Consider the following 26,014-nt stretch of genomic DNA (forward strand, 5'->3'; position numbering starts at 1 on the left):
CCATTAATATTTTCAGCTTTTTCTGCTGCATTTTAACGATTATCGTCCTCCAACGAAGATCCCTGAAGTCCAGCTCTACCGTGTACATTCGGGGTATCGCCATGTCCAGTATTATCACCACTCTATTATACTTTTTCTATACCATCAGCCACCATGACAGGGTTTCCCAAAGCCTGGCCTATAAAAACGTATTCAGTTATATTTTCGCCTTCGGCGATGTTTTCTTTTACGTCAGCATGGCATCAAACGTCTGGATTATTCTGGCTTTTGCCGTGGAGCGTCTCTTCGCCATATGCTTTCCTCTCAAGTCTCGCGTGATCAGCAGCGAATCTCGTGCGAAGAAAATCGTCGTGGCCATTTTCGTCATCGCGGTTTTTGTGAACGCTCCGAGATTCTTTCGCATAGCTGTCACAACCAAATTGGACGATGCTACCAACGAAACAATCCACGTTTGGACATACACACAATTTGGCCGAGATCCCTTCTCCACCAAAGCCATTTACATGTCGTTTGCCATCATTGTCGTTATCATACCGTTCCCACTTCTAGCAACCCTGAACTGCTTAGTCATCGTAAAGCTGCGCGATGTGCGACGTAGCCGGATGCGACTTAAGGGAGTCGATGTGGAGACGACGGCTGACGCTGACGACAGCAAACAGATTCAGATCGAGCGAGTTCTGGTGGCGAGCCTTCTGGCATTTCTCTTCTGTTACTCGCTGGTAGCCAGTACCTTTCTGACCTTTGCGTTCGAAGGCGTGTACGTTCTTCGTAAGTTCAATTTGGAAATCCGTTTGCGATTTTTAATCGCACCGTGTCTTTTTGTTTTCAACCCTTGCCTTAACTTTATCCTCTACGTAATGTGTAGCAAGATTCTAAGAGAAGACGTCAAAGAACTGTTTTGTGGAATATTTGCTTTGAAGACGAAACGTTCAACAACCAACCGGTAATCCAGACAGCCCCAAATTTCATCGCCAGCAAGTAACTAACTGTCTCAAGTCAGGCGAAAAAGATGTTAATCTGAAATACTAGCAACAGCAAACAAAAACAGGCATGGCGATGGGCATGTAGAGAAACAGCTTTAGGGACAACAAACATGGCGATGGGCATGTGGAGAAACAGCTTTATGGGCAACAGACATGGCGATGGGCATGTGGAGAAACAGCTTTATGGGCAACAGTCATGACGATGGGCATGTGGAGAAACAGCTTTATCGGCAACAGATATGGCAGTGGTCATGTGGAGAAACAGCTTTATCGGCAACAGGCATGGCAGTGGTCATGTGGAGAAAAAGCTTCATGGGCAGCAGTCATGACGACGGATATGTGGAAAAAACAGCTTTATGGGCAACAGGCATGGCGATGGGCATGTAGAGAAACAGCTTTAGGGACAACAAACATGGCGATGGGCATGTAGTGAAACGGCTTTATGTGCAACAGACATGGCGATGGGCATGTGGGGAAACAGCTTTATGGGCAACAAACATGGCGATGGGCATGTAGAGAAACAGCTTTAGGAGCAACAAACTTTGCGATGGGCATGTAGTGAAACGGCTTTATGTGCAACAGACATGGCGATGGGCATGTGGGGAAACAGCTTTATGGGCAGCAGTCATGACGACGGATATGTGGAAAACAGCTTTATAGCAAAAGACATGGCGATGGGCATGTAGAGAAACAGCTTTATGGGCAACAAACATGGCGATGGGCATGTAGAGAAACAACTTTATCGGCAACAGACATGGCGATGGGCATGTAGTGAAACGGCTCTATGGGCAGCAGTCATCAACAGACATGCCGATGTAAAACGGGAAGAAACGGCTTTGTCGGCAACAGACTGTAACTAAGATGGCAATGAGCATGTAGAGAAACAGCTTTATCGACAGCAGTCAGCATCAGCGGAATCTAATTTCACGATAAGCGTATGCCCGTATGGCAATGTCAGCAACATAGTTAGACAATGGCAAACTTGACGATGGCCATATTGGCACTAAGCAATATCAGTAAGATGAACAGAGTATATATTGTTATAAATATGTGACTTTCACACATTACCAGCAACAGTGAGCCAAAGCTTCAGACCACAACGGAAACAAGATCGGCAGCAGACAGCAGCAAGTTGTAACAAGCTTGGCGATAAGCATATATCGGCACTGAACAATATCAGTTTAGAATTATAAGCGTCAAGTCCGACATTCCTATACCATTCGTAGTCCGTAAAGGGCGTTCCACGTCGATAATCGCAAGATCCATTTCCACAACAACGTTTAACACTAACTCCCGAAGACAAAGGTATGTAAGAAATTATACAAATAAGAAATAAAGCCAGTAACACACAAGAGAGAAGCGGTCATCAGTTTTCAATGATGCCGGGCAGACAATGAATATTCCAGGCATGAATTCCATATCAAAGTTCAAATTCGTACTTGCAGGTTGCTGTCAGACCTTCCCGGAGGCACGGCCGAAGAGGAAGCGTATAGTGACAAGTATGTGAATTTCACACAATACCAGCAAGTCAGCCAAAGATTCTAGTACGTAAGCTTGATCATAACTATGTGAAATGGAAATTGTATCAGAAACAGCCAGCAATAGAATGTATCAAACGTAACGAGAATTTATTTATATATTTATTTATCTATCTGTTTGATTTGTGTTTTACAACGTCCTCAAGGAGATTTCACTTAGACAGCGGCCAGCATTATGGTGGGAGGAAACAGGTCAGAGCCCAGGGGAAACCCTTGACCATCTGCAGGTTACTGTCAGACCTTCCCGGAGGCACGGCCGAAGAGGGAGCCAGTGTGAGGATAAGCGTGTTGACATGAAACAATGTCAGATTGATGTGAAGGAAACCGCTGGCCTTCGCCTGATAAATATCCTGACTTCAGGCCGCAGTCGAATTCGCTTCACAAAGTGTGACGCCTTATGTGAATGTTAATTCCAGAGTTGATCAGATGTGTTTTACTCTTTTAAATCGCAAATGTTGATCTATCTTTTAAATCGCAAATGTTGATCAGATGGCGCTTAACTCTTTTAAAGGACAAATGTTAAAACTGCAAGCTTTTCTAAATGTTAAAATGACACAACGTATCAAATGGTGTATAATATCTGTGTGGGCCATATTTGAAAACGTTACTCCGAGCAATGGCTACTTCTTACTTCTGAAAGAATATTTTTGTATTCATAAATGTAACAACTAAATGATGACCTAGAGGGAAAAAAACGTCTTTTTATCTAACAGACATTGGAATCTACTGCATAAACGTGAACAATGAACTGTTTTCTGTATTTCCTTGTCGAATTAATTTCTGCGACAAACATATTACATTATTATTACTTTAAAAATCTGAAATTCTTTAAATAAGTATTTACTGCTAAAGTTTAATATGCCAGCTAATTCTGACTGTTTTCTATCGATTTTTTTCCCTTTCAATTTTTATTTTTTTTTCAACCTGCAAATTTTCAGCCACACTAACGAACTCCTAGAAGCTAGTTTTGCATTGTCCAAAATTTGAAATGTGATTTTAAAGCTTATTTTGAGCCCTGTAATCTAAAATGTTGACAACTTCATCAATGTTAGCTTTTAAAGACAAACGTGTCAAAATTTTAATGTTTTAGATTTTTACTGAAGTCAGAAATGTACCATTAGCCCCAGCTGCTTTATGACCAACATTTTCGCCTTCGTTATCCCAAGGCCTATAACTAAAAGGCCTAACACAAACTGACAAATCTAACTTGGTCTACCGGATAATACTGCATACAGGAGTTCGTTACTGTGATTTGTGCGTTTCCTTTAACGTAGGTTTCGAAAGTATTTAAAACTTTAGTCGTGAGGAGATTTCTCCTTGGGGCCTCGTGTATAACAACCTGCATCTCTTCAGTGGAAGTCTCAGCATGCATTGTTGTTTCCTTGGACAGTCCGTCATCAGTGAGCCGTGACGTGGTTGACTGCTCATGAATCTGTGCAAGTTCGGGCATGTCCATCGGGGACGAGTCCATTGTGTTCAACGCAGGTTTGAGCGGATAATCGGAACAGAAACGCACCTATTAAAATATCAAACATTTAAAAATGTTACAAAAATAATGTATGTTAAAGCTTGAAAGTGTTGATTAAAATACGCAATCAGTTCAAAAATGTAGAAAAGTTTGACTTTTTGAAATGTTATTGTTGTGGTTGCGCCGAGACCTCCCCCATGGTGAGGATTAGGTGGGCTGGCCGAACGGGTAACCTCTTACACGTCATTTGGCGGGGGTTTCATTTCATTCTCCCGCAGAGAGGCGAAAAGGATGGAGTTTGGGCTTGTGGAGATAGTCGTGAGTATAGCCTATAAAACTTTTGTGTTTCCATATATGTCTTCTTTGGATTTAAAATAGAAAAAATGAAACATTCACCTGATTTTAAACACTTGTAAGTTCTTATAATAATTTTGTCATTTTAAGTTTCTTTCTATACACAATTGATATTTTTTAGCAATTGTTTTAATTATCATTTTATTATCATTCGTATTGATAAAATTCATGTACTGTTATTTTTTCAAATGTAAAAAAAAAAAAACTGCCAGTTTCTATCTGAAAAACGATGATTATGTTTATGAGTTGAGGGAAACGAGTATAGAGCTTTGAGAAAAAACCGGATGAGACGGCGAGAGGTAGATTCGAACACATGACCCCATCGATCAAGGGCTCAGTGGTACAGCCTGACATAAGACAATATGGACGAACAGATAATATGGTTATATTCCTAGTTATAAAAGGCCTAGCTTAATTATAGGCTATACTAGGCTATAAATAGTAACTGTTATCCCTTTGGTATAGCCTGTCTTAGACATATATCCTCATTAAATATAAATATGTATTATTAAAGATAATAACAAAGTCGGTCTGTCAGCAACTTGCGGATGGTCGTGGGTTACCCCTGGCCCAGTTCCCTCCCACCATAATGCTGGCCGCTGTCGTATTAGTGAAATATTCTTGAGTACGGCGTAAATCACAAATCAAATAAACAAATCAATAAATAATAACTGGTATCTTATTAAAACTGATGCATATAGACGCCAGTTGCCTTCCACCTTTACGACCTTATGCCGCATGTAAAAAAACAAAACAATACGTCCATCACTTTCTTTCATCAGTGCTACGTTAAATTTCAGTAAAATAAATAATTTAATTGAACTCCGTTTATGTACATGTGAGTTAATGACACATAGCGCCCAATTATCAAAATTTCACGGCCTCTTTTTCTCGGAGATCGGATGATTGACAACAGAGATCTTTCAGTTTCTTTATTGGTCACCGATAGCCCAGATACACACAGGCATAGATTCCTGATTGTGGTTTAACGCCGTCTTCAAGAAGTTTTACTTATACTACGACGGTCAGGTGCATGGAAGGAGGGAATCGCAATCCCCTGAGTAAACCATGCATTTAACTTTACCAGGTATGCCTGGATAACCTCTTGACCTGAAGCAGCGGCCGAATCAGCGAGACTTGGATTCGAACACGCAACCTCAATGGTGATATAGTCGCCTTGAGCGAGCGCTTTATTCACATCTGGCCCCATTGAGGGTCGCCACGATAGTATGAAAGGCCGTAGAGCGAACACAGTGAGTGATTTGATATAATGCTATATACCCCAAAACTTCTACATACCCATATCATGCCCAGATTTGTTTCTTTGTTTGGTTGTTCGTGTTTGCTTTTTATATTGTTTCAATCACATGACGTGTCTCCTTGAAGCAAGCGGCTCTCAGCACCGACGTATTTATGGTGGTGACAGGGTGGCCGCCATAAAAATCACCGACATCTGGAAGGGATAACATTGGTGTATTCGAAGACAATTGATCTTCAGTGAACTTCATGTAAGGCCGCACGTGAGAGCCCGTTGGTCCCTTCTTTTCTAGATGGAATCTTGAAAATTGCTCGGAGACTGGGATTGAACCCACGTCTCTTAAGAACAATAGCGATTGAAGGCAGGCACCTTGACCACTCGGCCACGCCCCACGGTAAAGTGCAGATGTACTGAAACCTATGTACAAACCTTAATTATATTGGTTTATAACGGCATGTTTAATTGTTTATTCCAAATTCATATGTATATGGGTCAATATTCATTAATGTCGCGCATTCATGTCACTCAGTTTTGAGATCATCACATTTCCTTTGATTTGTCGATTCTGGACTCTTCCTTTTAACTTGATTAACAAGCTAATACATTTACGAGATTAAATACATAATTACACGTTGGGACATCACTGTAATAATTATTTTTTTATGCCTCGAAAGTCACTCGTGTAGTTCAAAATGGAATGGCCAGCCTATTCCCCCGAAAAATTTGCACAATGATATAATTCTGATTATGCTTATTTCTATGCAAAAAATCTGATTGTAGGACTGAATTATGATAAAAAGTTTATTTCTACACCGAAAAACACCTATTATATTCATATTTTTGAATAGAATCTGCTGTTTTCTTTTTAAAATTTGCTGTCCCTAAATTTTCGGTCGTCTCTGTCACGGATGGCGTGTCTGCCTTATTATAGTTCAGAAAAGGAACGTGAATGGCCACTTGGCTCTCAAAAGTTGAGAGCAGCTATATATTTTTTAAACCAATTGGAAAGTTAAAGGTACTCTGTATTGTTTCTACAAGAATGTCTACTTCTCCACCCAGATGTAGGTCTTTTTCACATTTCTTTGTCATCTACGAACGCCCAAAGGCATGTAATTATTCAATGCTGATTCCAAAATTTTGACTGCTAAGTGACAAAACAGGTTAACCTCTATAGTACGACGTAAAATTACTGTCTGATACGGCATCTACCAGACTCACATAAGCCAGTAATATAGTTTTCTGTCATCTGCACCACGGTCATTTACGTCACATTTTTTTGCGTGACGTAGATGACAATCCCCGTTACGGAGATGACAAATACTGCTACATAATGGCTCGTCTATCAAGACAGACCGACTCAAACGCACACATATACGTTGCTGCGTACGAAGATATATGTAGCCTATACCCAACACTGTATATTGAATTCACACTTAACATAAAATTTTGAAAAAAAAATCGATCAGCGAAAATTTTATTGAACTATAACTTTCAATCAGAATACTGGTCTCCGAAATAATTGCCTTGCACAAAATATCAACTTCGTCATTGCACATGTTACCGTTCCAAAGTGGTAATATTTAAGTGCCTAACATTTACAGGGCGTATTGATTGTTAAATTTTGTTTACTGAAAAGTAATAATTTGCACGATGCTTGATAAATGGAGAAAATTTGATTTGATCAGCGGAATTGATTTTTTGCCAAAATTCTTCGGTATACCTCTTTAAACGAGATAGGCGATGTCTTAATCTTCGAAAAAAGTCTTGTCTCTCTTCCCAAATAGTCTTTGAGGAAAGTTTGGTGTCTAAAAGACAATAACTTAAAAACCCAGGACCCATGGGTTTAAAACTGGTCTGGTTATTGTGCAGTTTAAGGGTGGGATTATAAGGTATTAGCCACACAAATGTGGGTGGACTGATCTAACGATGCACTGACGTACCGAGCTGTACTGAGCCACACTGACCAGTGGTATTAAACGGTAGGCCTAATGGGTCTGTAGGCTAACTATCGGCTGCAAAACATCAGGTTTTAAACGATGCCTTTGTTACATTTTTGTGACTTGAAAACCAGTGAAGTCCATCGGTGATATAGGCCTGCATATGCTTTCATAGGCCTTTCATACGTTATACACGTCTAATGGACTCGATTATGCATACACTATCGGGAATTCAAATTGAATGTTATCATATGCATGGCACTAGCTGCGTCGAGTCAGGAAGAAAGTCTTGATGCGAGTGTTTTGGGCGGCGTGAAAGCAAAATACAGTTCAAAATACAGCTCGACATATCTCAAAGTACCATATATTATTTATGGATTTGAATTTCCTGAGTAGGCCTACACTCTTGGGTGTAATTTGACGCAATCCTATGTGGACAGAGGGACTCGGTACAAATTCCGTTGAGGCAGAAAAAAAAAGCTCTGCAATGTCCAACACCCTAAAATGACACCAACTTAGACACCCCCTCTCCCCTCACCAGCCTCCAAGAAAGAGTTTTAGGCATCCTGAAGTATTGCAGTTTAAACTTCCATTTAACATGTTAATTTTATTGTCTAATAACAGCGATATATTACCCATTTTGCCTTTTTTGTTGAGGTTTCACGTATATGTACACTTCAGATCCATGTACAACTGTAAGTAAGGGAATACATACCTCCGTCGTTGTTGCTACTCGATTTCATTCCAAAACATTACTGTTAGTTCAAATAACTACTATGTGACTTTCACTTTTGTTATTAACTGCTACGTCACAGTTCGTCAACTGTGTCACGGCATGTCACCTGCGTCACGTGAAAGGTTTTACTTGATATAACAACTACGTTCTGCAAATAAGGCAACATGTAACCTTTTTAAAATGGACATGTCAGCAAGCTTTTGAAAATTAAAACATAAAGTGGATCATTGCACATTTCTGGAGTGACAGTCGGTAGTGAGGTGGATTATTTTCCAGCTTGTCTTCATTTTCAACGGAGGATATCGCTAGATTTTGTACCTTTTGACTTTTAATTAGATTTTGGAAGCAAGATTTGATGTTCAAGCTTTCATGGTAAAACTAATGATAAACTAGCACAGAGCTCAGGTTTGATGACATTTTAGCTAATTAGTATCTTTAAAGGTGGAAAAATTAATTAAAATTATTTAAGCAATTAGTGTACACTATGAAAATTATGTTGTTCAGTGCTATACGTTGATCATATAGCCAAAAATACCCGTTAAATGTGAAGCTGAAAAAAACATGTTTGCCCTTTTGAAAACTTGACATTACCAAATATTGACCCATACATATTATAAATATGTATATAGGTGATGTAGACATACCTGAACTTGATGAACCTAATACATCCAGGTACTAATCAATGAGCGTTTGTTTGACCTATGTACAACACTGTAAAAAAAATGTACAATATTAATATAAGAAATACATAAGCATGTCCATGGCGTACATAATTATCCGAGGAGAATGCTGTCAGAAGCACAGGTCGAGACATGTTGTAGGTTGATACAGATGCGTATAACGGTAGGCTGAACAACCCCACTGCAAGTAGAGAAGGGGAGAAGAAAGATAAGCATCTTTTTCACGAATCAGCAAAAAGGAAATAAAAAATAAAACAAATAAATAAATATAAAATAATAATTCAATAAAAATTTAATTAAACTGAACCGACGTACTTGAAACTAATAGCGTAACATATGCTGACACCGAAAGTTGTGTCAACTCCTCCCCGCGGCGAAACAATGGTTTATCTCTTCACCTGTGTTTAAATAGACACGTCCAGTTATGTTTATCCTTTGAGACGCACGTCCTTGATGATCCGCGGCAACTTGGCCGATATATACGTGTTTATTTTGAAGAGCTGATGCAGGCCAGTGATTTACTGTATTTGATCATCAACCAATTATTTCCAAGGTTTAGAAAACAGGAGTAAGAAAAGATGTCATATCCGGGAATACTGGTGAGCAGTGTCTGTAATTGTGTCTGTGGTCACGCATATTATTTATTTATTTCAAAGGTGCCTTCCACTGTACTCTCTAATATTTTTCCTATAGATCTTTATGTATATATCGGCGCAATGACCCAAGATCCTCCCACCTATGCGGTCGCTGTGAGTTCAAGTCCTGCTCATGCTGGCTTCCTCAATTGCCGTAGGGGCCTCCGTGGCTCAGTCGGTTAGCGCGCTAGCGCAGCGTAATGACCCAGAAGCCTCTCACCAATGCGGTCGCTGTGAGTTCAAGACCAGCTCATGCTGCCTTCCTCTCCGGCCGTACGTGGGAAGGTCTGCCAACAACCTGCGGATGGTCGTGGGTTTCCCCCGGGCTCTGCCCGGTTTCCACCCACCATAATGCTGGCCGCCGTCGTATAAGTGAAATATTCTTGAGTACGGCGTAAAACACCAATCAAAAAAAAAAAAAAAAAAAAAAAATCAATTGCCGTAAGTTTTAGGGTCTTGGAGCAACCTTCGGATGGTCGTGGGTTTCCCAAATTGACTATTGACTTGTAGATTCCAATACATGCTACTCTCGCTTCTTGGGCCGTGGATTTATTAAAGTCAGAAGAATTGTCAGTTGAGTACCTGGCGAAAGAATCCTAACATAAAATGACCTACGGTACACATGTATTTATTTGATTGGTGTTTTGCGCCGTACTCAATAATATTTCACTTATACGACGGCGGCCAGCATTATGGTGGGGAGGAAACCGGGCAGGGCCCGGGAGAAACCCACAACCATCCGCAGGTTGTTGGCAGATCATCCCACGAATATTATATTGTGGGCGAGAAGAATATTGATTAAAATCAGATGATAGTTCGTGCTTAAAATGCTGGAAATAATCAGGTTGAACGAATGCCTAACAAGGCTAACGGATTTTTAGCTAAATCTTAAAAGTTTAATTTATCTTTCATAATTATATCCTAATCTCGAAGTGTTTATTAATCGTCACCAGGTATACGTAGCATTATGAAATCAAGCTAATGGGCCCGATGTAATCCACTGGATAATGCGTTTTTCGCTCCAGGGCTAGGTTTCAGTTTTAATTAGTCTGCTTGTCGTCTTCCATATTGACGGGTACAGAGGATGATGGCACAAAGTACGGTTGTTATATCGCTAACATACATAATGTAAGAATACTAATTATCTAACTAAAATGTATGTTCTCACAGGCCTATTTCTGGCGAAACTGCTATACAATGAATGAATGCTTGGGTTTTAACCTCATATTTCTTAATTTTTCAGTCATATGACGACGGCGAGTCATTAGTTGTGTGTACATATACTGTGTCTTCTTGTCGCACGGCATCATGCCGAAGACACCGTGCACACATGACACCACACCCAGTCACATTATACCGGGCCAAGCGTTCCTGTGTCCTTACTCTAGGCTCCAAGAGAGGCAGCAACAAGTACCATTCAAGTCTTGGATATAACCCAACTTTGAAGCGGACATTCTAACCATTGGGCCACCGAAGCGGCCCTTGTATACTATGAGGTTTGGTTTCTATTCTTACTTGATGGAATCTAAACGTTGATTACCTGTGATAAATAATTTTACTTTATCAATATACGTCTTGAAGCCGGCATCATACTTTATGATGACCACTTCAGTGACCTAATGGCTAGAGGTCTCGAAGTCTGGAGACCCGGGATAAAACCCGCTCGGGTCATACCAAAGACTTGAAAAGTGTTTCTTGTTCCTGCCTCGCTTGGTGCTCAGCACTGAAACGTTACAACAAGCGTTCTTCTGGTGTCTTCGGCATAATACTTCAGTGCCGGCAGCACTTTGGCGCTATGGACTATGGCCCTGCCACAAGAGGACACAGTATATATGTACACACACCTAATGACTCCTTGTCGTCATGTGAATGAAAAACACTTAAGTACGATGTAAAACCCCAAGCATACACACGTACACATACATATTTTATATACCAGTACATCGCGAAGCAACTTCGGAAATTCAAATTTGGCGGACATCTGTTGATTATGGCAATTATAGGCTTACAAAAAAAAAAAAATAGAATTTTGTACACGGTAGATCATGAAAAATTATCAGCAGTATAGCTCGCCATATTGTTATTTTTATTGTCATAACCTTCATACTGCAGTTAGACCTGCCCTGCTTGTCACATGCCTCGGCACATGTACTGGTAACCTATTGGTTTGAGTGACTAAACGTAATATAGGGTCACAGGTTCGAATCCAGTTCTCGCTAGTTGGTCAGCCACTCGGAAGAGCCCATTGGTCTTACTTGTGATGTTTTGATTACTTGATCACCGTTTATAAGAAATGGCGTTAAACACCAGTGAAATAAATAAATACCGGCGGTGGGTCAGTCTCGCTCTTTAGTACCATGATCACATTGCTGATACCCGTAGTGACATTTTCTTGAATACCGCTTAAAATACCAGTGCCATTAATAAATAAATTACAATTTTGTGAAATTCAAAGAAAGCAAGTTTTCTTGTCTTACGTCTCACTGCATGAAGATGAGATATCTAAGTTTACAAGGCAGCTTGTGCCTTTATGACAAATGAGAAACTACATGCGTTAGAGTGCGTTTCAAGGGAGATAACTCTCATGAACGTGAAAGCGGCGGAAGCGGAAATCCACTCACAAACCATGCGCAAGCTCATTTGGCGGCAAAGACGTTTCAGAAACGACACTGACAACACAAGTTTGAGTGACAGTTCAGGTTAACATCGATTTGAAAAGAGTTTAAAGCTTTAAAGTGAAGACAATGTGTCGGGAAGTGTTTATCGTATTTGTTGCAGTGTCACTATGGACTGGGAGTTGTGCTAATGCAAAGTCTGACACAAATAGTGAGGACGGAAGGCAAAGTGTTTTTGACATGGAAATGGACCGTGAAAAATACGAAGCCGGAAAAGCTCAGTACGAACTCGTGGCGGGTTATTCCAAAATGCCAGAATACGGCCAGTGTTGGCTGAATGCCATAGAAAATATTCAAAAAGGCTGCAAACAGCTGACAGACGAAGGTCAAAGTCGAATGGCCTTGTTTTATCTGAACTGTTTCCTCGAATTACAAGGAAGGCCAAACTATCCTTGTTCAGAACTTCAAAGTTTGCCAGAATGCACAAAAAATATGCTGGATGGGGACAGAAGTAGTTACGCAACATTTTTCACTCACACTCAAAATATTTGTTATTTTCTTCAGAGCCAGGCATGGCATCAAGAAACACAAAGAACCATTTCCAGGTTGGCTGAGAATTCTGCAGTTGTAGCCAACCAGTTGGAAGAATCCAGCCAGCTGCAGGAAAAAATGTTGCACCAGCAGAATACGTCTTTGCAAAACCAGATGCAGTTGATCAACCAAGCGTCGAATTTGAGTCTAATTATCGCAAACTCGTCATCCGATGTCAGGTTCATGTTTGATGAGTTCAATAAAACGACGCAAGAGCAGAAGCTGCTGATCTTCGATGTTTTTGACAGAGTGGCTAAGCTGCAGTCGCTGGTCCTTGGGGAATTTACTGGCTTCTACTCTATCATTTTTTACACTTTGTCTATTCTGATCAGCTACATGTTGACTTCAACGCCCAGAACAAGTGGTGCCAGATTTGCTCTGTTCGGCATCATGACCCTTAACATCGTAGTGGAACGGCTGATCTTGTCTCGTAACAGCGCTGTAACAACAGACGGATCCACAGTAATGGAAGAAATGGATGAAGTAAGTTTTGGTATGAAATGTAAATATGAACATTCAAAGGTTTGAAATGAGCCCAGTTTTGGTCAGGCCAGTTGAGTAGACGTAAAGAGAAAAATCTATTACTCTGGTTTTTGTGGCTCAGCCACGAGTTACAATGCTAAGCGATATAAGAGAGTTTTATTTTAGTCTGGTATCTTTAAGTTGCCTCCTGACTGCTGCGAGTCAAAGGAAGCAGGGCACCAAACTAAAACACTCTTTTGATGTGACTGTGCAAAATATCCTCTGGGATGAAAAAAAAAAAAAGAGCATGCAAGCTTGGCAGCAGAAGGAATTCCAATCCACTGTACAGTTGTCAGCAACAGTTGTGGAGGAAGAGACAATACTGGAGATCTTTGGCAAAAAAAAAAAAAAAAAAAAACACATTTAAGCTTGTTTTGCGATGTACATGTAACTCTGATGGCTCTCAAGTAAGAGTTATATACTTATAACTGAAGGGCCTAGGAAGGGGATTTTTGGATAATACTAAGTACTGAATAATAATCTAAAAACAGATGTTCCAGTAGACACATTTAGATCAGAATAAATTGCAGAACAGTTTGATCATGATTTCTCTCATTTTTCCAAAAAGTGTATATAGATGTATGTTTGTATACTTGGGGTTTGACGTACTGAACAATTTTAATCATAATGATACATGACAAAAAGGAGTCGCTAGGTGTGTACATGTATTGTGTCTTCTTGTGGTACACTAAATCTGTGCTCTCAAGGTGCTGCTGCCACTGAAGTATCATGCCAAAGACACCAGAAATGACACCAACCAGTCATGTTTCTTTGCTCTTACGTCTCATTGCTGAGCGCCAAGCGTGGCAGCAGCAAGTACCATTTTTAAAGTCTTCGGTATGACCCGACCCAGGTTTGATCCCGGGTCTCCCAACTTCGAGGTGGAGTCTCTAAACATATTAAGCCACCAATGTGGTCGTGAAGAGTTTATAGACAACTGAATTGTTCTCAACAATTTTGACAGTTATTTTGAGACCTATTTTGCTCTTCCTTCCAGTGATTTGTGGGACCCGCATTGCTATGAAGTAATTATATACCATTGTTGTTGTTGCAGTCAGTAGTGTACTGCAGGCAGTGGTGGTGTCGTCAGATCAGCTGTGTGCTAGGACTGATCTTATTGGGCGTCTGTGCTTACCGATATAAAGACCTGAATGTCATCAACAACCAACTGCTGGTGGAAATCCGCAAACAAAATTCCGACCTAAAAAAGTTCATTCTGACAGGTAATTATTGTGCCCCACCACATTGTCCAAAGATACCTCTCCTTTGCAACAGAGCTGTTGTTGTGAGACCAATCTTAGTACATGTATAAGAGTTGCGCTACACATGAAGTTTGTCACGGGTAACATGGGAATAGACACTGTGTTAAGCTGTGTTAAGAGTGTTATATCATGGCTTTTTATGAGACAAATGCAAGATAAGCAAGCAAAGAAAAGCGAAAAAAGGTACTCATCTATGGGAAGGTTTGCCACAATCTGTGGTTGGTTGTGGGTTCCTCTCGGGCTCTGCTCGGTTTCCTCTCACCATATAGCTGGTCACCCTCTTGTAAGTGAAATATTTTTCAGTATGGTGTAAACCTTCTATCCAATTAATAAATAAATAAATAAAAAAATCTGAAGGGGCTTTCTTGCACTGAAACTTTATAATTTTGTGTGTCGGAGACAGGATATTTACATTGTGGTTGCAATAAACAGTTGATCTTTCATGCTCTGTTGTGTGATCTTACATGAAGTTTGCTATTTGCATGGAGTTACAGTTTACTGTTGAGCTTAGTTATGAGGCGAAAATTTTGTGTGTTTCATGTAAGAAATTTTTTCAGATAATGTATAAAGGCCTAGGGTAGATTCCACATAGCCATTTCTCACGTAAGTCTATGTTTAAATTTCATTTTAGAGCTGATTTTCGGGGGGGGGGGGGGGGCCATGGAAATATTTTGACCACCTTATTTTAAGATGAGTGTGTGAAAATTCCAACATCCAGTACCAAATATTAAGTATTGTGATAAGGTTTTTAATTTTGACTTCAGGGAGAAATGGCTCCTGGCAGTATTTTACTCTGTATTCATCAACATCATGCACAGATTAGAAAAACACCTGTGGTATAAGGGAAATCTTCTTCACCACCGTGTTAAACCCCGATGATTAACCATGCTTATATGCCAGGTTGTATTTTACATTTGCACGTTCTGTTTGATTGGATACAGGTGGAACACCACAGGGTGCAAATGGAAGCGATGTCACAGATGCATTGGATTGTGTAAGGGGGGTAACTCCTGTTAATCATCAACCCGCCATCAAACTGGACACAGATCACAGTGAGTTTAAGCCCAAGTCCCATTGATCCTTATAGCTTTGTAAATGTGTAGCAATCCATAAATGTGTGGGAAAGTCTGCCAGCAACTTGTGTATGGTTGTGGGTTTCCGCCGGGCTTTGCCCGGTTTCCTCCCTTCATAATGCTGGCCACCGTCTTATGAGTGAAATATTCTTGAGTACGGCGTAAAAGACCAATCAAATAAATAAATAAATAACCCAGAAATGTCTTGGAATTTCTCTCTTCTGACAAGATATTTAAGTCATTGAAATAGGCCTGGTTTAATATTAATGCTGAACTGCTCTGTTGTCTTTGACAGTTATGATTTCAGTGATATTATTTAAAGCAGACCTGATCACATGATAGCTGGACTTCATGATAGATGAATATTGCTGATGCAGCATAAGTAAACTCTTTGTGTGGTGTAAAGGTGGGCAACTTAACAGAATTTTCTGCTCAAAATGGAGCATTCACAAATATTTTACCTGCTGCACAATGGGCATTTTGTGATGGATAAATTGCAGTTTCTTAAGACTTTTTGAGGACATAAACAAGTGTAACATTTAACTTGCACTCTAAAATAGCCATAGATGTCTTAACCAAGTGAAATTTTAGTGAAACTGCAGGAAGTTTTTATTTATAAGTTTATATAGTAGGTTTATAAGTTTATTTACTAGGGTTTTCCAACCCTCTACAAAGAGAATCAGATATTGCAACTCCTAAAACAGCAGTGCCCTCGACCTTCTGTTTTCACTTGTAGAAGCACATAAAGCCTTAAAATGACACTCTTGATGCTTACGCTTAAGTTTTTCTGGTGAGAAATCAATCGAACCTCCCAAAAAAGTATTTAGTGGCACTGTCAAGTGAAAAAAAATCATTCAGAATCAAGCAAAATGTGTGACGTGAAAAATATTAAACTGAAGGTGAAATGCAGTAATCATAGCGGACATTGTCATTGAACTTTGCAGAGGTCACTTCTGTTGTAGAAGTTACAGGATTTACGGGGGGACCCAGGAGCCTCTCACCAATGTGGTCGGTGTGAGTTCAAGCCCAGATCATGCTGGCTTCCACTCTGGCCGTTCGTGGGAAGGTCTCCCACTAACGTGCAGATGGTCGTGTGTTTCCTCCCGCCGTAATGCTGGCCACAGTCGTATAAGTGAAACATTCTAGAGTACGGCGTAAAACACCAATCAAATAAATAAATACATGACGACCCTATTAATGGCATTGTCATTCTCGCAAAACCAGTGTTATATAAATTCCTCATACTTGCAGGTACAGGGTATGAATCAGACACGGGTACGAGTAGTGATACTGGATCAGACTCGGACAGCGGCCAGAGTGACCGAACTTACATGCTGCAGGATGATGCGGATGTAGACACGTCTTCTGTAGAGGATCGGTACTCCACAGCGCCCTCTCGTGGGTCAAGCAGAGCGAGCACACCTTCCTTAATGAGTGAAGTTAACGACCTATGGAATTCCACACCTGTGAGGGAACTGCGCCAGAGGCATTCACTGTACAGTTCCATGCATGGGCCAGGTATGTGTGTGGGATGTGTTAGTTCATAAGCATAGGTTGTTTTGCAAGTATCGTGTTTAACAACAGTAAAAAAAATAAAAACTGAAACTCATACATGGCACAGTGGTAAAAATAAAAATGTGCAACTCCAATGAGCCACACAAACCTCTGGTGTTGGGACCAGCTTGGTATCCAATCTTTACTTCGCGTAGTTGTTATGACAGCTGTCATTGTTGACGTCATAAGTGCCTGACTGCAGGCTGTTTAATTTTTGGACTTCTGCGACCTAGTAAGAATTAGTTCTTGAGCTTCGTATTAAAAAAATTAACAGAATTCGTTTTCAGTCATTGCCATCAGGTCAGTGGTTTTCTCTTTGGGCTTGTTCATTTCTAAGTTTTCTCTTTTTCAGGGGGAGATAATCGAAGCCCTCGGAAGCTTGGCACCTCAAGGCAGTCAAGAAGCCGCTCTAGCACACCTTTACGGGTGAGTAATACAGCGTGGTAGTGGGGCTCAGTACACTGAAGCGTATGCTCGGGGATGGGGTCCCCCATGGCCTAGTTGTTAGCTTGCTAGCACATCACAGTGATTCAGGAACCTCACAAATGTGATCACTGGGAGTTATCAGGCTGATGCTGGCTTTCTCTCCAGCCATACATATGAAGGTCTTTCGTACATTGTTCCTTTTATTATACAAAGGTTTTTAGGCTCTTACTGCACTGTGAGTTCAAGTCCGGCTCATGCTGGCTTCCTCTCTGGCCATACATGGTAAAGTCTTTCAGCACCCTGCAGATGGTCATGGATTTCCCACGGGCTCTGCCTGATTTCTCCCACCATGATGTTGACTGCCGTTGTATAAGTGAAATATTCTTGAGTACAGTAAAAACACAACATTCACAAAGATAAATAGATACATATACTGGAGGATGGATCATGGCCGTGATGATCTATGATCTCTGGCAGTTAAGCACATGGCGTACGTCAGTGCCTGTGACGTGGAATCTGTGTCCATTCAATTTCTCATTGAGGTCTTTTTGATGGCAGTTTACAAGACACTGTGCTGGTATGGATGTTCATGTTGTCTTACATAAAGTTTGTTTGTTGGCGATAACTTGCTTTCCATCAATATGGCATACACATCGATTTTTCCTTAAATGTGATGTCATACTACAAATAGAATATGTCAGCAGCCTGCAGATGGTTGTGGGTTTCTCCAGGGTTCTGCTCGGTTTTCTCCCGCCATAAGCTGGTCTTCATCATATCAGTGAAATATTCGAGTACGGCGTAAAACATCAATCAAATAAATAAATAAATTACCAGTAAAGTAAGTGTATCCATGCAATTTCAAGTTGAAAGATACTGATTGGAGCAATTGCTTTTGAGATGGCCATTTGAAATCACAGTGTAACATGTTATACTAGGTTACACGAAGATTAAAACGGTAAAACAAATTCTGTTTCACGAATTACATGTATATGTTTAGGATTCCCTTTATTTAATAAAACTCAGGAAAGACAAAAGTCTCTGACACATGTGATGTGGGGTCGTTCTTGGTCTTATATCCATTTGTGCAGTCTAACTTTCATTAAAAATCACTTACATTGAGCTAATATGATTGCAAAGCTAGTCATTAACTTTACAAAGGTCGATGGTTTATTCTGGGCACCCAGGTTACCTTATACCATAAAACTGACTGCCATATATGTATGTCGTTCAAAAAACAAAAACAAACAAAAACAAACAAATGAAGAAATGAAAGGCAATGGATTAGTCTCAAACAGTGTGTTTGAATGGATTCTGCATTTCAGAGCGATGTACGCCCGGGCTTGCAGCGCTACTTTCTGCGGGACCGTACATCATCTTCATCTTTCACCAACCCTGTAGTCAACACAGAATCTCCGGAGACTTTCTCAAAGACTGTGAAACGTCTGGCCAGGCTGGCCTCCAAAAACAGCATGATGGCCAAATTTACCGTCCAGAGGAGAAATATGCCTTTTGGCTCATCAGAGGACGAATTATGATAAAAAGAAACTGAAGGACGAAAAAATTTCTTATAAAATATGCCAACTGGTGCAGGAACATTGTACACAAGTGACAATTTGTTTTAATTTAAATGTTTTTTATTAGGCAGTTTTAATTTAACTTGAGATAAAGTTTTTTCCTCCAATATATGCTTACATTTTTTTGTTCTTAAGAAAATTTACGTGAGGTTCTTGTTGAGCAAGGTTGTCCAGGGTTTTCTGCTGTTGTGGGTTTTTTATTAAACTTTGCGATCTTGACCTTTTCCTTAAACTTGAGTGTCTTCCATAGGAGCCCAGTGGTGAGGTTAAGGGATGAGTGGGTTGGGGGAGGGTTGCTAAGAAATTTAATTAAATTACTGAAAGATTTTGAATTTTCATATTTTTAATGATTTTCTTTAATAATTTTGTGATTTGTATGCAATTGTTGAAAACGAAATATTCAAGTAGCAAAGTAACAAGAAAGAATATTCTTTGCTGTTCATAATGGAAAGAAGAGATGTTATTTGGAAAATCATGTGATATTTTAAAAGTTTTCATGAACGTACATCTTCATAATTTGATCAGATTTTTTTGTATCCTTTTGATCAATTCAAAATGCAAGACGCCCCCCAAAAAAAAGATACACACATATATATATATATCAAATGCTATCTTATTTGTGTTTAAAGAAGTTTATGTAGTGTTGTGACATTCATTTTTTTATACCAATTTTATTGTGAATTGATCTTGATGAAAGTCATTTCCACAATTTCACTTGAAAAATTTAGTACAATAGTCTCCGTAATGATATATATCCGTACATTTTGCGATGTCTGTGTAAAAAGAAGTCTGACGTGTATAGTTTCAGACTTGCTATGTATGTTTTTCTTAAAGTAACTGCCACATCTGATTTGATTCATAATTTTTTTTATTCGTCATTTTTATGTTTCATTTTATTGTAAGATCTGCATTTGCCTCGAGTGTTCTATTGGGTACACGTTTATTGTTTGTTTTATTGAGCGCCAGAAAATATGAAATAAAAAACATTTATTTATTATTTACTTTAATTACCTTTGTCGTATAGTAATTTTTTCAGTCAAATGATGAAACAGATGACAAATGCAGCGTCTTCTTGTAGCAGGTCAAGTTCATGTCGCCATTTAAGTATCATGCTGAAGACACCAGACATGACACCTCATCCCACCCAGTCACACTTTACTAACGCCAGGCCAACCAGTCATGTTTCCATGCTCTAACCTCTCACTGATGAGCGATCATTGTTTTATTTTGGATACAAGCAAAGGTAATTTGGAATTAGGATTGCAATGCGTTGGATGAAGACAGTGAGACAATATTTCCAAAGAAAAAAACAAAACATTCCTTTCTTGCCGCATGACGTAGAAGAGATCATGCCTGCCTCGTGCTCGCGTTTGCCAATACGCCCTTTGCCAGTGAGGTCATAGGGCCATATTAATCAAACATCTTCAGACATCAGTCAAAAATTCAAATATAGCTACAATTAAAGTTTTGTTCTAGGAAGTGTAAAATTCATAGTGATCCTTTACCGCCGAGCAGTCCACCGACGACAATTTGAGTTTTTTTCCTCTTCATAGTTTGGGTTTTGAAGCAATTGCAATATATGACCCAAGTCTTCAAGCTGCTCAATAAACACGAGCTCTGTTCTCACCATTTCAGCAGCAGCTTTAAGTCGAATGGTTTGTCAGGTCGATTCGCCACTTCAGTTTCTTCTACCCATAAACCTAGAAAAAGGTTTGTCAGGTACAAAGTGAGGGCGGTCGATTCGCCACTTCAGTTTCTTATACCCATAAGCTGGATAGGTTTGTCAGGAACCAGGTGAAGGACCGACGTTTCCGACTTCAGACTCCTCTGCCTGGTACCAGATGAAGGGCGGTCGTTTCACCACTTAAGTTTCCTCTACCGGTAAACCGCGAAGGTTTGTCAGGTACCAAGTGAAGGGCAGTCGTTTCTCCACTTCAGTTTCCTCCACCGGTAAACCGGGAAGGTTTATCGAGTACCAAGTGAAGGGCGGTCGTTTCACCACTTCAGTTTCCTCTATCGGTGAACCGGGAAGGTTTGTCACACAAATGTATAAATATAGACAAATGTGTCAAAATTTCATTTTCCCGTACCAAACACGAAGCGATGTGAGGAAGGTATGAGTTTTGACCTAAGTCAACCCAAACACCATAGGAGGGGGGGGGGGGGGGGGGGGGGGTTGGCGGTTGTTTCAAAAGTGTATGGATATTTTCCATACAGCACTATACGTTTGACAGTTGTAAAGATATATAGGCCAATACATTCCGAGATTGCTCTGACGTTAGATTTATGGCCTATGTAAAAATACTTTTCAAAAAGAAAACTTTCATTGTCATATACAATAACAGGAAACTTTGCCTGCTGACAACATGTTTGTCCAAAATTAGTTGCAGTTCAGCTTTAAAACCTACATGAGCCGTGTTAAATCACTGGTTTGTACTTCTGCATACAGATTCTGCACACTGAGGGAACGAATGAATGAGTGATTATGGCTTAACACCACCTCGGCAATATTTCAGTCATATCGTGGCAACAGATGGAGGGAAGTGGGACGGCTTGCCTTACGTTTTTTTAACAACTTCTGGTTTGCTTTTTATTTTATTTTTATTAGATACTTGTAAATGCTAGTTTACATAGAAAATTTAATTTATAACTAATTTATAGGCACCATGGGCTCTCTGATACAAATGACTATATACATATATATGAAAGGCATATTTGAAAATAGAAGTTTTGACTGTATTTTTCGTTGCAAATTTTATAAGCTCAGACAAAAATATGAATGCCTGTACAAACGTGGTACATGCATTTGGTTTTCTTTAATACGATTCGAAGGTGACTATATAAAAATTGCACGCGGCTTGCGATGAACCAAACGACAAAAAACACATTGTACATGATGACTCCTTTACAAGTTTTCGGAAGAGACCTCGCAGGTGTGCTGGCAAACTGCTGGCAAACTGCAGTTTGTCACTAAAAACCTGATCATGTAAGTCATCGTGTACAAAGTGTTTATCGTCGTTTTGTTCATCACTAGCGTTGTGAAATATATCCATACTCGTGTCTTCTCGAAAAACTGCCTCGGCTTTAAAGTTTTAATGCCTGCGAATATATTTTCATGGCGCGCAATTTGTTCGAGAGGTTACTGTTGCCTATTAAATGAAATACTCGAACGAGTTCGTCAGCAGTTGCCATGGTTCCTTTGAACTCTTTCCAGAAGAGTAGCGCGTGGTAAATGCGGTCTTTCAGTTTGGCGTTGCCATGGAAATGTTGTTCCAGTTCCGCCATTTTTTCTCCGGGAAATCCCCACTTCTTCATCAAGTATCGTAATTCGTGTTTCGTGAGCGACACTTTGATGACGTCAAACATCCGAGATAGGAGAAGTTCTGTAAATAACAGAATGGAAGTCACATACACGTGGAGATAAAAACTAAATGTATTTGTTCCTAAACTCAACCAAATATACCTCGGAGAAGGACGTGGCGCAGTGAACGGTAAAATGCGCTATTCCAAACACCGGGTGCTCTGGTTCAATTCCGGCCTTGATAGGATATGGAATTTGTACTTTCCCACCAGTGCCTGGAGTCTTCGTGGCAGTTAAGACATTTTCAGGTTTGTTCTTGCCAAATGCGTCATATGATTTAACTGCACATGTGTGGGATGTACAACGAATTTTTGCTCAATGAGTAACCAAATCTTTCACATACAGTACTCCGAGAATTCTCTGGCCGTATATAGATTTGACCAAGGATGAGCCATTCATGGCTGAGCAAAAATTATTCCAAACCTACTTTGGGGGAGGCGACGTGAAGTTTAGTTTATGTTACCTTCCTGTGCAGCCGTACGCGAGAAGGTTTGGCAGCAAGTTGTGGATGGCCCCGGGTTTCCCCCGGCTCTGCCCAGTTTCCTCCCGGCCGTCGTCGTCTATGTGAAATATTCTTGAGTATGGCGTTAAGCAGCAATCAAATAAATAAATACTCCGGCAGGAGGGTGGAGAAAGGGTTAATTTACGCTTGGATGTGCGGTCGCAAAATACAGCCTCGCAAATTTATATGAAACTGCATGTATATCACGAATAAAGAGACAATGTTCCAATGAAATGAAGCCTTGCAAAACTACTTACCATCTCTCTCTACGGCTTTTCTAATAAATCTTCCAATTGGTTGAAGCACTCCACTGACACACACGTCCATTGGTGGAGTTCTCAGTGGGTTGTTCTGAAGACTCAATTCCTTCAGTTTCACCAGCTGATCAAAGTTCTCCGGTAGAACTGTTAAATTGTTGTCGTTTAAATGTAGGACTTCCAAATCTTCAAGTTCGCATAGCGTGCTGGGAAGGAATTCTATCTGATTGTGATGGGCCACCAGGCAGGTCAAATTCTTCATACCATTTATCGTGTTCGGTAAAGTCTGAAGAGCGTTGTTAGACACAATGAGTGTTTCTACGCTCGAGAATTCTATTTCGTCTGGTAAGCACGCGATTTTCAACCCCTTTTCTTGATCACAACGCAGTGTTACTAAATTTGGTATGGACAAAACCGTCTTCGGAAAATCCACGAAAGCATTGTTTGAAATATCCAAGTCAACCAACGTTTCAAGCTCGCAAATGTCTTCTGGAATATCAGATAGCTGATTTTCTGCGAAATTTGCGATCTCCAGCGATTTCAATCCGCGTAAATCTTTGACTAAGCCTTCTAGTTTGTTCCGACGCACATCCAAAACCCTCAAGGTTTCAAGTCTCGAAATGTCCATGTGAATATTCGAAATGTTGTTCTCTGCCAATCGGAGCACTTCTAAGGTGTTAACCATGCAGACTGCATACGGGAACAGCTGAAACTTGTTGCGGCTAAGATTCAAGTGAGTGACCTTGCCAAGGTCACCGAACTCTGGCGGAAGCTCGTGGAGATGGTTTCCATCAATATCTAAGATCTCCAATTCGTGCAACGTACCAATGGCGCGAGGAACACTATCAAATTCGTTATCACTGAGATGCAGCGTTCGTAGCTTCTTTAAGTTCTCAATTTCAACCGGAAGTTGGGAAATTCGGTTTTTGATCAAGCTTAGCACGGTCAATGCCGAACACCAGCATACGTCCTCCGTGATCTCGTCGATTTCGTTATTTCCGACGTACAATTCTTTTAGCTGATACAGCTCAGCGATATTCGACGGCAACATTTTAATTCTGTTATTTTCAAAACCCACAACTTCCAGTTCCGTACACTGACAGAATTCCTTCGGAATTTCCCGAAGTTCATTGTCATTGATTCCAAACACTTTCAACTTGCAAAGCCGCCCAATTTCCGGTTGGATCATGGATATTCGGTTTCCGGAAACTCCTAACTCGACTAAACTGTCCAGCCAATAAATTTGAGCAGGGATAAATTCAAACTCATTGTTGTCCAGTAAGAGTTGTTCAAGTTTGTCTAAATTCTCCAGTTCACGGGGCAAATTTGTTATTTTGTTTCCAGAAAGATCCAATCGCACCAGGCTCCGGATTCTGCAAATTTCGGGACTCAGGAATTCCAAGTCATTTCTTGCCAAGCCCAGTATTTCCAAATTTGGCAGTCTATGGACGGAATCGGGTAAAGTCGTCAGACGATTATCATTCAGTCCCAGAATCCTCAAGCTGGTCATTTCGCCGATTGAGTGCGGAATGGCCGTCAATCGGTTGTCATTGGCGATGAGCTCCGTAAGGTTTTCCAGTTTTCTTAACTCCAGGGGAAACTCTGTAATGGTGTTTTCGGAAATGTCCAAAATTGCTAAGTCAAACAGACTGTAAAGCTCCACTGGAAGACTGGTCAGGAGATTATTTTTCATGACCAAAACTTCTAAGTTTTTCAGATGTTTTACTTCCGGTGGCAAACATTTTATGGCGTTGTTTGACAGGAAGAGACAGTTAATATTCTCAAAGGTATAAAACGTTTTGGGAACAGCCTCGAGACTGAGGTCATTGAGGTTCATCGCCGACTTTTTCCCCGCGATGTTGACGATTCGGGACTCTAAATCGATGACGTTATTTCCATCGGCGTCCAACACGCTGGATGTCTCCGAGTGGTTTTCACCGTCCAGAGCCTCTTCTGCCTCTGACGCCATTTCTTCAGAAAAAAACAAAAATTTGATTAAAGACTACTGTTTAAGGAAACAAGTACCTCTCTATATGGTGTTTTGTTTGTGCACGAAAAGTATGTCTAACTTAAAAAAACTCGACGTTTTACAGCCAAGTTTTGGGATGTTAAATTGCCATTTAAAAATCGACGTAGAGTTCTGCCAATAAATGTCGACCTTTAAATGTACCTATAATATGGACAAAAATGGAAAAACTGGACACCACGTTTTTTCAGAAAAAAAAACGTCTGCATCTCAAAACGCAATGCTAAAACTCGGCATCGACTTTTAAAAGGACATTCATCATGAAAAAAACCCCTTAAATCAAAACCTCGACTTTCTCCATCGAGCTTTGAAATTCTTATGTTGAAAGTAAACACACAACCTCACTGGTTAAGGTTCTAGGGCCAGATGCGACTGGCCTTGGAATCTCCTCTTTCTGACTGCTTTTGGGGTTTGGGTGATAAGGGTCAGGCACTCAAAGTGTTGCGTAACGTTGCGGCAAGCGCAGTTGTTCTGGCAACGTATCAGTATGTGCTACCACTTTGTAAAACTTTGTAAAACGCGCCCTGGGCTTGTCCATCCAAAGAACTGACTGGTATCGTGTCCATAAAATAATACTGCATCTTACATCCAGAGTTGTGCCACGACCTTCGGGAAATTAAAAAAGTGTAGGCTACTATATAAATCGTTCGGGTCGAAAGGGG

At 40.3% G+C, this 26,014-nt stretch overlaps 3 protein-coding genes across 4 annotated transcripts; 2 read left to right on the forward strand and 1 right to left on the reverse strand.

The window, feature by feature from the left end:
• The first annotated feature begins 236 nt into the window (after positions 1-236).
• LOC135464443 (FMRFamide receptor-like) lies at positions 237-947 on the forward strand. Its single transcript, XM_064741869.1, has one exon. It carries the CDS (start codon positions 237-239, stop codon positions 945-947), a length of 711 nt encoding a protein of 236 aa, XP_064597939.1.
• Positions 948-9,488: 8,541 nt separating this feature from the next.
• LOC135464900 (uncharacterized) lies at positions 9,489-19,473 on the forward strand. 2 transcript variants are annotated; one of them, XM_064742469.1, is made up of 7 exons: positions 9,489-9,553; positions 12,769-13,278; positions 14,372-14,540; positions 15,521-15,631; positions 16,904-17,170; positions 17,559-17,632; positions 18,955-19,473. In XM_064742469.1, the coding sequence occupies exons 1-7, from the start codon at positions 9,533-9,535 to the stop codon at positions 19,165-19,167; spliced, it is 1,365 nt and encodes a 454-aa protein (XP_064598539.1). In that variant the 5' UTR covers positions 9,489-9,532; the 3' UTR covers positions 19,168-19,473. The 2 variants fall into 2 exon arrangements, with proteins under 2 accessions (XP_064598539.1, XP_064598538.1); XM_064742468.1 differs by lacking the exon at positions 9,489-9,553 and having other exon boundaries at positions 12,259-13,278.
• A 2,786-nt stretch (positions 19,474-22,259) lies between these two features.
• LOC135464858 (leucine-rich repeat and death domain-containing protein 1-like) lies at positions 22,260-25,163 on the reverse strand. Its single transcript, XM_064742426.1, has 2 exons — positions 23,327-25,163; positions 22,260-22,589 (listed from the first exon to the last, which is right to left on the reverse strand). The coding sequence occupies exons 1-2, from the start codon at positions 25,161-25,163 to the stop codon at positions 22,291-22,293; spliced, it is 2,136 nt and encodes a 711-aa protein (XP_064598496.1). The 3' UTR covers positions 22,260-22,290.
• Positions 25,164-26,014: the final 851 nt, after the last annotated feature.

Source organism: Liolophura sinensis, chromosome 4, assembly GCF_032854445.1.
Source record: "Liolophura sinensis isolate JHLJ2023 chromosome 4, CUHK_Ljap_v2, whole genome shotgun sequence".
NCBI lineage: Eukaryota > Metazoa > Mollusca > Polyplacophora > Chitonida > Chitonidae > Liolophura > Liolophura sinensis.